We start from the raw sequence: 12102 nt of genomic DNA on the forward strand, positions 1-12102 counted from the left end.
ATTGACTAATTATTTGCAAGTATCTTCTTCTGTTTGATAGGCTGTCTTTTTTCATTTTAATAGTTTTATTCCAATTTGGATGTCTTATATTTCTTTTTCCTATATGACTGCTGTGACAAGGACTTCAAGTACTATGTTAAATGGAAATAGTGAGAGTAGGCATCCTTGTCTTGTTCCTCATCTTGGAGAAAAGCTTTCAGTTTTTACCATCAAATATGACATTAATTGTGTGTTTGTTGTAAATGGCCTGTATTATTTTGAAATGTGTTCCCATTATACCAAGTTTATTAAGAGTTTTAAACATGAACAGATGCTGAATTTTGTCAAATACTTTTTCTTTGTCTGCTGAGATAATTATATAAGTTTTTATCCTTCATGCTATTAATGTATATCATGTTGATTGATTTGCAAATATTGAACCATTCTTGTACACCCAGACTATATTCCACTTGGCCATGGTATATGATTCTTTCATAAACTGTTGAATTAAATTTCCTAACTTAATTCAGTTCTAAAGGAAGTTAGTCTTGAATATTCATTGGAAGGACTAATGCTGAAGCTGAAACTCCAATACTTGGGCCGCCTGATGCAAAGAACTGATTCATTGATAAAGACCCTGATGCTGGGAAAGATTGAGGGCAGGAAGAGAAGGGGACTACAAAGGATGAGATCGTTGGACGGCATCACTGACTTTATGGACATGAGTTTGAGCAAGTTCCAGAAGCTGGTGATGGACAGGGAAGCCTGGAGTACTTCAGTCCATGGGGTCACAAAGAGTTGGGCATGACTGAGCAGCTGAACTGACTGAATTGAAGTTTGCTAATATTTTGTTGAGGATTTTTTTATCAATGTTTATTCAAGAAATTGACTTTTTTTGGTAGTTTTATTGTCTGGTTTTGGCATCAGTGTAATGAAGGCTTCATTGAATGAGTTTGGTAATATTTTTTCACCTTCATTTTTATGGAAAAATTTGAGAAGGATGGGACTTAACTATTCTTTAAATGTTTGGAGAATTACCCTGTGAAGCCATGGAGTCCTCTACATCAGGAATCAACAAAATATGGCCCATGAACCAGTCCATTCAGGCATTTACTTTGTAAATAAATTTTGTTGGAACATAAGAAAGCTTATTTATTTATGTATTATCAATAACTTATTTCATGAAACAATGGCAGAGTTCAGTAGTTGCAACAGAATGAATGGCCTGCTGCTGCTGCTGCTGCTGCTAGGTCGCTTCAGTCGTGTCCGACTCTGTGCGACCTCATAGACAGCAGCCCACCAGGCTCCCCCATCCCTGGGATTCTCCAGACAAGAACACTGGAGTGGGTTGCCATTTCCTTCTCCAATGCGTGAAAGTGAAAGTGAAAGTGCAGTTGCTCAGTGTTGTCCGACTTTCAGCGATCCATGGACTGCAGCTCACCAGGCTCCTCCGTCCATGGGATTTTCCAGGCAAGAGTACTGGAGTGGGGTGTCACTGCCTTCTCCAATGAATGGCCTACAAAGACAAAAATATTTACTATTCTGCCCTTTATTGAAGAAGTTTGTAATCCCCTCTTCTACATCATTAGTCATCATGGAAATGCAAGTTAATGCCACAATGAGATCTCTATACACGCATTAATGGCAACCCACTCCAGTATTCTTGCCTAGAGAATCCCGTGGACAGAGAAGTCTAGCAGGCTGCTGTCCATGGGGTTGCACAGAGTCGAACACAGCTGAAGCGACTTAGCATGCATGGCATTGGAGAAGGAAATGGCAACCCACTCCAGTATTCTTGCCTGGAGAATCCCAGGGACAAGGGAGCCTCGTGGGCTGCCGTCTATGGGGTTGCACAGAGTTGGATACGACTGAAGTGACTTAGCAGCAGCAGCAGCATACACTCATTATTTTGGCTAAAAATAAAAGACAACTATATCAAGTATTGTTAATGATACAGAATAATTGTCAGATTTAGAATCTATTTAGAGACATGTTCTCTTCAGTGTGCAGCAATCTCCTTGATCTAATGTTGATTTTATGGGAGGAGAGAGAGCCCCATGCAGTGACTCGGCTTGAGGGACAGTTTCTGCCTTTGAAGGGATCCCAGGACAGATGAGGCCCTATCATGAGTATTTCGAGAGCCCTGCTTCCTCCTGGTGTGTCCAGCACCCAGACCAAGGCTTCCAGACCCTCATGAGATATGCCTCCATATGGAACAGAGAGGGTTTCACAGGGGACTTCAACAAGGGCAGAGATTTACCTTGACACAAGAAAAAGACTTGTCTATTTCAGTGTTCTGATAGATGCTCTAAAAAATATATATATTATCAAAAATAGTTAAAGAAGAAATAGAAAAGGTAAACAAGCATATAATCATTAAAGTAATTTGACAATTAGAAATATAAATTTATAGAAAATTCCTAATAGATGGGAAGTCTTTAACCTGCAAGTGTGCCCCACTACATAATTAAAAATCGAATGCATAGTGGGATGTATAGTAAACCATGTAACCAAGAAAATATTAGAAATTAAGTTTATATAGGGGGCTACTACAAATAAATAAGAAAAACATTCAAAGTGAAAAGAGATAGTAAAGATAATTTACATAAAGGCAATTTAAAGAAGAGGAAATAGACATGTAAACATATAAAACATCAACTTCTGCAGTAATCAGAAGAAATTAAAGCAAATTACTATCTCATTTCTGTCAGATAACCAGAAATGTGAAAATCTGATAGCATTAAGTTTTGACCCAAATACAGGGAGAAGACTATTAAATTTCTCCAGATAGAGAAAAGCAACCACAAAGAGAACATTTATTTAACAACTTCAGAGAAAAATTGCCTGAGCTATTTAATGAAGAAGAAAACGTGTATATTTAAAAGTCAAGCAATTCCAATTCCTGTTATCTACATTCAAGTAATTCCAACATTTGAACAAGGAGGCGTTTACAAGGATAGTCACACCAACCTTGTAAGCAGAAGTATAACCATTCAAGTACAAAATGAACAAATAATGAATTAGATATGAAGTCAAAATACATGAACTATTACAAGCAAAGAAATAGTTCTCTGTATTATTTTCTTTTTTTTTTTTTTATTTAAAAAAAATTTTTATTTATTTTTTTTTCCTTTTTTTTTTATTAAATTTTAAAATCTTTAATTCTTACATGTGTTCCCAAACATGAAACCCCCTCCCACCTCCCTCCCCATAACATCTCTGTGGGTGATCCCCATGCACCAGCCCCAATCATGTTGTATCCTGCGTCAGACATAGACTGGCGATTGAACGCCCCAACCAAAAGGCAAAGACTGGCCGAATGGATACAAAAACAAGACCCCTCTATATGTTGCTTACAAGAGACCCACCTCAAAATAAGGGACACATATAGACTGAAAGTGAAGGGCTGGAATAAGATATACCACGCAAATAGAGACCAAAAGAAAGCAGGAGTGGCAATACTCATATCTGATAAAATAGACTTTAAAACAAAGGCTGTGAAAAGAGACAAAGAAGGCCACTACATAATGATCAAAGGATCAATCCAAGAAGAAGATATAACAATTATAAATATATATGCACCCAATATAGGAGCACCGCAATATGTAAGACAAATGCTAACAAGTATGAAAGGGGAAATCAACAATAACACAATAATAGTGGGAGACTTTAATACCCCACTCACACCTATGGACAGATCAACTAAACAGAAAATTAACAAAGAAACGCAAACTTTAAATGATACATTAGATCAATTAGACCTAATTGATATCTATAGGACATTTCACCCCAAAACAATGAATTTCACCTTTTTTTCAAGTGCTCATGGAACCTTCTCCAGGATAGATCACATCCTGGGCCATAAATCTAAACTTGATAAATTCAAAAAAATCGAAATCATTCCAAGCATCTTTTCTGACCATAATGCATTAAGATTAGATCTCAATTACAGGAGAAAAACTACTAAAAATTCCAACATATGGAGGTTGAACAACACACTTCTGAATAACCAACAAATCACAGAAGAAATCAAAAAAGAAATCAAAATATGCATAGAAACTAATGAAAATGAAAACACAACAACCCAAAACCTGTGGGACACTATAAAAGCAGTGCTAAGAGGAAAGTTCATAGCAATACAGGCATACCTCAAGAAACAAGAAAAAAGTCAAATAAATAACCTAACTCTACAACTAAAGCAACTAGAAAAGGAAGAATTGGAGAACCCCAGAGTTAGTAGAAGGAAAGAAATCTTAAAAATTAGGGCAGAAATAAATGCTAAAGAAACAAAAGAGACCATAGCAAAAATCAACAAGGCCAAAAGCTGTATTATTTTCTTAGATAAATCTTACAAAAATAAAATGCTGAGTATAAAAAGCATCAGAATGATATATGCTACATGACACTACTTATGAGAAATTTCAGAATATAATCATACTATAATATATTGTTTTGTGATACATAGCTATAACAGTAAAATTGAAAAGACATACATGGAATCTTCCCAATAGTAGTTATTACTTTAAAAATAGGAATAGTACTAGGAGTTACTCTTTAGTTTTGTCTGTAACATTTGGAGAGAGCTATTGAAAATATAGCAAAATTAAATATCTGTTTACCATCATTGCCAGGGGAAAATGTGCCTGCACATAATTTTGTGTACTGTTCCATATAAGAATTATTTAGTATTTTTTTTAATTTTAACAATTGGATGGTAGCAACCACAGCTTTTACTAGTCCAATCAATTAATAGAAGGAATAAGATAACTCCTGTTACCTATAACTTTGACAGATGTACTTTTAATAGGCCATAAAATGCCAATAAAATGCCAGAGAAAAAACTTCTAACTTAAGCACTATAAATTATTCATCCGAAAATAAACAGCACAGAGACTTCCTACCACAGTTAAAATATACACTTTCTGAGTATGCAAAAAGAGAAAGTGAAAAGAAAATCAGATTATCTGGCTTAGCAGTGGGAGACATGCCCCCAAGATGTTAGTCTATGTTGTAACTAATACACAAATTCAGCAAAGTTGCAGGATACAAAATTAATCTGCATTCCAATAATGAACTATCTGGAGGAGATATTAAGAAAACAATTCTTTTTCCATCACATCAGAAAGAAAATACCTAAGAATAACTTTAAGCAAAGAAGTATAGATTTGTATATTGAAATCTGTAAGACAGTGATTATAGAAATTGAAGACAAAAATTAATGGGAAGATATTTTGTTCTTACAGACCAAAAAAATTCAATTGTTAAAATATCCATACTACCCAAAGCATTCCACAGATTCAATGAAACCTCTATCAAAATTCAATGACATTTTTCATGGAGATAGAATAAACAAACCCTAAGATTTGTATGAGAGATAATAGACTACCAATAGCCAAAGTGAACTAGAGAAAGATCCAAACTGAAGGCATCACATGACCTTATTTCAAACTACATTACAAAATTATAGTAATAAAAACAGTGTGTGGGGGTTTTTGGGGGATTTTTTTGTTTGTTTTTTTTTGTTTTTTGTTTTTTGGGCATTAAACACACATAGATCAATGGAGCAGAATAGAGAACCCAGAAATAAACCCTTGTATACATGGTCAATTCATGGCAAAGAAGCCAAGAATATACCCTTAAGAAAGGAACATCTCTTCAATAAATGGTGTTATGAGAAATGGAAAGCTACATGCAAAAGAATGAAATTGAACTCATCAAAATGGATTATAGAATTGAATATAAGAACCACAACAGTAAAGCTCAGAAGAAACATAGGGGGTAAGTTCCTTGACATCAGTATTGGCCACAGTTTTTTGTTTGTTTGTTTGTTTGTTTGTTTGTATTTGACACTAAAAGCAAGGACAACAAGAGAAAAAAAAGAAAAAGAAAAAAACAAGTGTGACTACATCAAACTAATAAGTTAATGTATGGCAAAATAAGCCATCGACAAAATGAAGAGGCAACCTACAGAATGAGAGCAAATATTTCCCAAACATATATCTGATAAGGGGCTAATACCCAAAATATATAAATACCTTGTATAATCATTAATACAAAAGTCTGTTTTAAAAATAAGCTGATGATCTGAATAAACATTTTCCCAAAGAAGACATACTAATGACCAGAAAGTAAATCAGAAGATGTTCAACATCCCTAATTATCAGGGAAATGAAAATCAAACCAAAAAGAGCTATCCCTTTACATCTGCCAGAATGGCTACTATCAAAAAGACAGGGAATAAAAAATTTTGATAAGAATGTAGAAGAAAGGGAACCCTGCCCACTGTTGGAAATATAAATTGGTGCAGCCTCTATGGCAAACAGTATGGAGGTTCCTCAAAAAATTAAAATTAGCTCTACTATGATATTCAGCATTTCCACTTCTGAGTATTCATCTGAAGAAAATGAAGTCACTATCTCAAAAAGATATCTGTACCCCACGTTTACTGCAGTTCATCTACAACAGCTGAGACATGGGAACAACCCAAGTGTCCTTTGACAGATGAATGGATAAAGAAAACATGATAAAAAAAGAAATCTTTTCATAGATTTACAACAACATGAATGAATTTTGAGGACACAATACTAAGTGAAATAAATCAGGCACATAAAGTCAAATACTGTATGAAATCATTTATATGTGGACTCTAAGACACAGGTGCAGGAACACACACATACAGACATACAGACACACAGACACACACACACACCCAGACCTCATAGATGCAGAGAATAGATTGGGGGTGTAAGGTGTGGAATAGGTGACTATGTTCAAAAGACAGAAACATCTAGTTATAAGAGAAATAAGTCCTGGGGATGCAATATACAGCATAATGATTATAAAAAAAAATTTTTAATGGTGTCAGTGTGTAAACCCTCTTGTCTCTCAAGTATTTTTTAAAATTAAAAAAAAATGGTCTGCTCTGGGTCTTTGCTGCTGTACACGGGCTTTCTCTAGTTTGCAGTAATCAGGGTCTGCTCTTGGCTGCAGTGCACAGGCTTATTGTCATGCCTTCTCTTGTTGTGACACACAGGCTCTAGGAGCACAGGCTTCAGGAGTTTCAGCATGCAGGCTCTAGGGCATGTGGGCTTCAGTAGTTGTGGCACACAGGCTCAGTAGCTGCAGCTCTTGGGCTCTAGAGCAAAGACTCCATAGCTGTGGTGCCGGGCTCAGTGGCTCCACGGCATGTGGAACCTTCCCAGACCAGGGATTGAACCCGTGTCCCCTGCATTGGCAGGTGAACTCCCATCCACTGTACCACCAGGGAAATCCTCTGGAAGTGTGTTTTGCTTTTTTGTTTCTACTAGTTTGAACAGTTGAATAACAAGTTTGGAATAGGATGTATAACTACTGGACTGGAGTATCTTTCATTGGATTGAAATATGCAAAACTCAAAGTAGGATGTAGTGCCCAGATTGGAACACAAGGTGAGCTTCAGAAGACAGTCACCAGAGATGTAAGAGGGAGAGCTGGGGAACATCTGGGAACCGCAGTAGTAATTATGTGCCCTCATATGCTACGTGAGTTTGGGGATTCCTATGAAGGAAGCACGGAGAATCCAAGGACAATCTATTATAAAATAACTGTTAGGTCTTCCCTGGAGGCTCAGTGGTAAAGAATCTGCCTGCCAAATCAGGAGACGTTGGTTCAACCCCTGATACAGGAAGATCCCACATGTCACGGAGCAGCTAATCCTGTGCACACAACTATTGGGTCTGTGGTCTAGAGCCTGTGCTCCACAGTAAGAGAAGCCACCGCGATGGGAAGAGCAACCTCAGAGGAACCCCCTCTCTCTGCAGCTAGAGAATGGCCTGTGTAGCAGTGAAGACCAAAACACTCTAAAGTAATAAGTAAATAAAATTATAAAAAGAATAAGTTATTCTTACTGGGGCTTCTTTATGAGGTGTTGAAACAAAAATAAAATGTTTGAAATTTGATTAATTTGATGTAAATGACTTCATTAGATGAAATTTCAGAACAAAATGAAATAGAATTTTCATTCCTTCAATGTCAAGAAAGGGAAATATTTTTATTTTGGAAAACATATATATTGTTAATAGCTTTTAATTTTTTTACTGATTAAGCAACATTTTAGGAGAAGTTTTGTCCTCATGACAACTATAATGAGAATTATAAGATTGTACTAAAGAGTATAACTGCATTCATGACAGGAACATGGTCAAATATTTGAATTTAGAAGACTCATTGGTTCTTGCTTCCTAAACCTTTAATAAGCTAATTACAGAGTTATATCACAAATGAATATGATTTTACAGCCATTACCATTTGGTATTCCAATACACAACTGGAGAGATTACAGAAGTCAGAAGCCTATTCTGTGTTCATTTGTCTATGTGATATTTGCTATTCTGAAGTTATGTGCTAAAGTTACCCACATGGTTTGGTGGGTAGGTGGGAAGAAAAGAGAGTTCATGGCTTATTGTTGGTCTTTTGTAGGGAAACTAGAGAGCAGTTGGTATAATTCATCTTAGAGTCAAAATCAGAAAGGCAAGAGAACAATCAGAACATGAATAAATATTTGCAATCCCAGAATGATTCATAACGAATTTGTTTCAGATAACATCCCTGGTGGCTCAGATGGTAAACCTGGGTTCAATCCCTGGGTTGGGAAGATCCCCTGGAGAAGGAAATAGCAATCCACTCCAGTACTATTGCCTGGAAAATCCCATGGACACAGGAGCCTGGTAGGCTACAGTCCACGGGGTCACAGAGTCGGACACGATTTTAGAAGAGATTAATTTGCTACTAAATTTGGAAGTTTTAAGTAAAAAATATCTTTCAACTTCATCCTTCAATATTAAGCTCTGGCTTGTCCTTTACCAGGCATTATCATTTATTAGTGAATCACAAGGGAAGGCAGAACAATGTTTCAGTTCAGTTCAGTTCAGTCGCTCAGTCGTGTCTGGCTCTTTGCGACCCCATGAATCGCAGCACGCCAGGCCTCCCTGTCCATCACCAACTCTCAGAGTTCACTCAGATTCATGTCCATCGAGTCAGTGATGCCATCCAGCCATCTCATCCTCTGTCGTCCGCTTCTCCTCCTGCCCCCAAAACTATGCCAAAGCCTTTGACTGTGTAGATCACAATAAACTGTGGAAAATTCTGAAAGATATGGGAATACCAGACCACCTGACCTGCCTCTTGAGAAATCTGCATGCAGGTCAGGAAACAACAGTTAGAACTGGACATGGAACAACAGACTGGTTCCAAATAGGAAAAGGAGTACGTCAAGGCTGTATATTGTCACCCTGTTTATTTAACTTCTATGCAGAGTACATCATGAGAAACGCTGGACTGGAAGAAACACAAGCTGGAATCAAGATTGTCGGGAGAAATATCAATAACCTCAGATATGCAGATGACACCACCCTTATGGCAGAAAGTGAAGAGGAACTAAAAAGCCTCTTGATGAAAGTGAAAGAGGAGAGGGAAAAAGTTGGCTTAAAGCTCAACATTCAGAAAACGGAGATCATGGCATCTGGTCCCAGCACCTCATGGGAAATAGATGGGGAAACAGTGGAAACAGTGTCAGACTTTATTTTGGGGGGCTCCAAAATCACTGCAGATGGTGATTGCAGCCATGAAATTAAAAGATGCTTACTCCTTGGAAGAAAAGTTATGACCAACCTAGATAGCATATTCAAAAGCAGAGACGTTACTTTGCCAACTAAGATCCATCTAGTCAAGTCTATGGTTTTTCCTGTGGTCATGTATGGATGGGAGAGTTGGACTCTGAAGAAGGCAGAGCACTGAATAATTGATGCTTTTGAACTGTGGTGTTGGAGAAGACTCTTGAGAGTCCCTTGGACTGCAAGGAGATCCAACCAGTCCATTCTGAAGGAGACCAGCCCTGGGATTTCTTTTGAAGGAATGATGCTAAAGCTGAAACTCCAGGACTTTGGCCACCTCATGTGAAGAATTGACTCATTGGAAAAGAACAATGTTTAGGACAGTCTAAATCTTCCAACCTGAGTCTCAGCACATTCAGACTTGATCCAGCCAGAAGCTTCACTTTTCAGAGTCAAGTCTATAATGCAGCTGAGGGAACATGCACCATTACTGTCAGGAACTCAGAGCAAGGCCATGTCAACAAAGGAGAAAAACCGCCTTCATGCTCTCCCTGCGCTGTTGTGGGCATTTGCGGTGTCCTCTACTTAGTCACAAATAATTGGAAACCAGGACATCTGCTGCCTGCCAGCACCCAGACATGAAATGGGACAGAGGAGTAGATGTCTCAACTAAATATAAACTCTCCTCCCTGCATCACTCATTAATGTGTTACTTCAACTTTAAAATCTAAGAAATGGCACTGTTTTAGATCTTTCTGTACTTTCTTTTCTACTTCTTTATTTGCCTTTGGTTCTTTTCTATGAATTCATCTATTAAAACAAGGAAATCAAATGGAAGATGGACAATGACATTCTACATGATCATGTACAGTATTCAAAACTTCAGTCACCAAATAGTGTGGTGTCAACATTTACTAAGTGTTTACAGATACCATATTCATAAGACCGCACTGTAGCATTGTGTCACAGAAAAATTCAGCATGCTTAACTTGACTTTACAGAGAAAAATAACAAACCACTAAGAAGAGAAACTGAACACTTTGGGGTAAAAAATACGACATGAAGACAATTTAAGGACACTTGATCTAATAAATACAATTCTACTTGTAAAGGCAGCAGGATTGAATATACTGAAGCTCTTCAAAGTCTACTAAGTAGACTGAATGTCAGATTTCAAAGATTAATATTTTTTCCTGTTAAGCATTTAATTTAAAAAAAAAACACATACAACTGAATAGATTTCTGAAAATCAGGAGTGATTTTTTATCATTTGATATTGAAGTCACTTTATCTATTGAAAAATATAAACAAAGACCTAGAACCAAGTGAGAAAAGAAAAAGATACATTAATTATTTTGGAAAAGACTGCTTTTGGTCAAGAAAGCTAAAGGGCTTCCCAGGTTGAGCTAGTGGTAAAGAACGCAGCTGGCAATTCAGGAGACATGAGATGCTGGTTCAATCTCTGGGTCAGGAAGATTCCCCGGCGGAGGGCATGGAAACCCACTCCAGTATTCTTGGCCCTTCCCAGGTGGCGCTAGTGTTAAAGGACCCATCTGCCAGTGCAAGAGATGAGGGTTTGATCCCTGTGTTGGGAACCCACTCCAGTATTCTTGCCTGCAGAATCCCCATGGACAGAGGAGCCTGGCAGGTTACAGTCCACGGGGTTGGAAAGAGTTGCCCATGACTGAAGCAACAGCACAGCACGCACATAAGAAAGCTAAAGGTCTGTGAGTTTGTTTTATTGTGATTTTTTTAAGAGTCATTAAATTTTGGATAAAGAAATGTAAGCATAGACTAAATGAATGACCAGAATGACCAGTAAGTAGATTACAGGAAGGATTCATAGTGTATATTAATATGTTTTGAATGGGCTGGCAAAATTATTATCAATGTATGTCAACTTATTTAGTCTTCTGTTTCTGTCAGCTCAAACGCTTAACATTTGTGTGTGTGCTAGCCGCCCAGTCATGTCCAGCTTTTGGGTCCCCATAGACTGTAGCCACCAGGCTCCTCTATCCATGGAATTCTCCAAGCAAGAACACTGGAGTGGGCTGCCATTCCCTTCTCCAGGGGATCTTCTTAACTCAGGGATCAAACCAGCGTCTCTTGAATTGCAGGTGTATTCTTTACCATCTGAGCCATCAGGGAAGCCCTCACACACATAACACTAACTGCTTTCTCCACGACGCTTTCAGGATCCACCTAACATAATAATCAGGGGGAAAAAAAGCAGAAAATTAAACACCTGTGAGCCAAAAGCTTTTCCCATCTATGAAAAAGACCATGTGATCTATGAACGTGACAAACCCCACTTCCTGTTTGAAGGAGTCACACAGGAACAGGTACTATGTATATGTGTATATGTGCTGCCAGGCACAGAGACACTGAGCTCTCAGCTGAGGCAGAACTGAGCACATTTGTGCAGGGGAATCCACGCCTCATGCCGTTCTCCAGTCTGCTCTGGGTGCTCTTGACCTTCACCTTCTCTGGTAGGGACACTTCCAAGCATGGGTGTGAGTGTTCAGGGTGAAAT

At 37.9% G+C, this 12102-nt stretch overlaps 2 protein-coding genes across 2 annotated transcripts in view; both read left to right on the top strand.

Annotated features, from left to right (window-relative positions):
• Positions 1-12102, top strand: part of LOC138073034 (T cell receptor alpha chain MC.7.G5-like) — a 570790-nt gene that overhangs the window by 51861 nt on the left and 506827 nt on the right. The window contains exon 3 of the mRNA XM_068964442.1: positions 7394-7406. Within this exon, the coding sequence (XP_068820543.1) occupies positions 7394-7406 (13 nt within the window). The remainder of the gene's footprint in view (positions 1-7393; positions 7407-12102) is intronic.
• Positions 12010-12102, top strand: part of LOC138073033 (T cell receptor alpha chain MC.7.G5-like) — a 418018-nt gene continuing 417925 nt past the window's right edge. Inside the window, exon 1 of the mRNA XM_068964441.1 lies at positions 12010-12058. Coding sequence (XP_068820542.1) covers positions 12010-12058 — 49 coding nt within the window. The remainder of the gene's footprint in view (positions 12059-12102) is intronic.

This window comes from Capricornis sumatraensis, chromosome 2 (assembly GCF_032405125.1).
Source record: "Capricornis sumatraensis isolate serow.1 chromosome 2, serow.2, whole genome shotgun sequence".
NCBI classification, from domain to species: domain Eukaryota; kingdom Metazoa; phylum Chordata; class Mammalia; order Artiodactyla; family Bovidae; genus Capricornis; species Capricornis sumatraensis.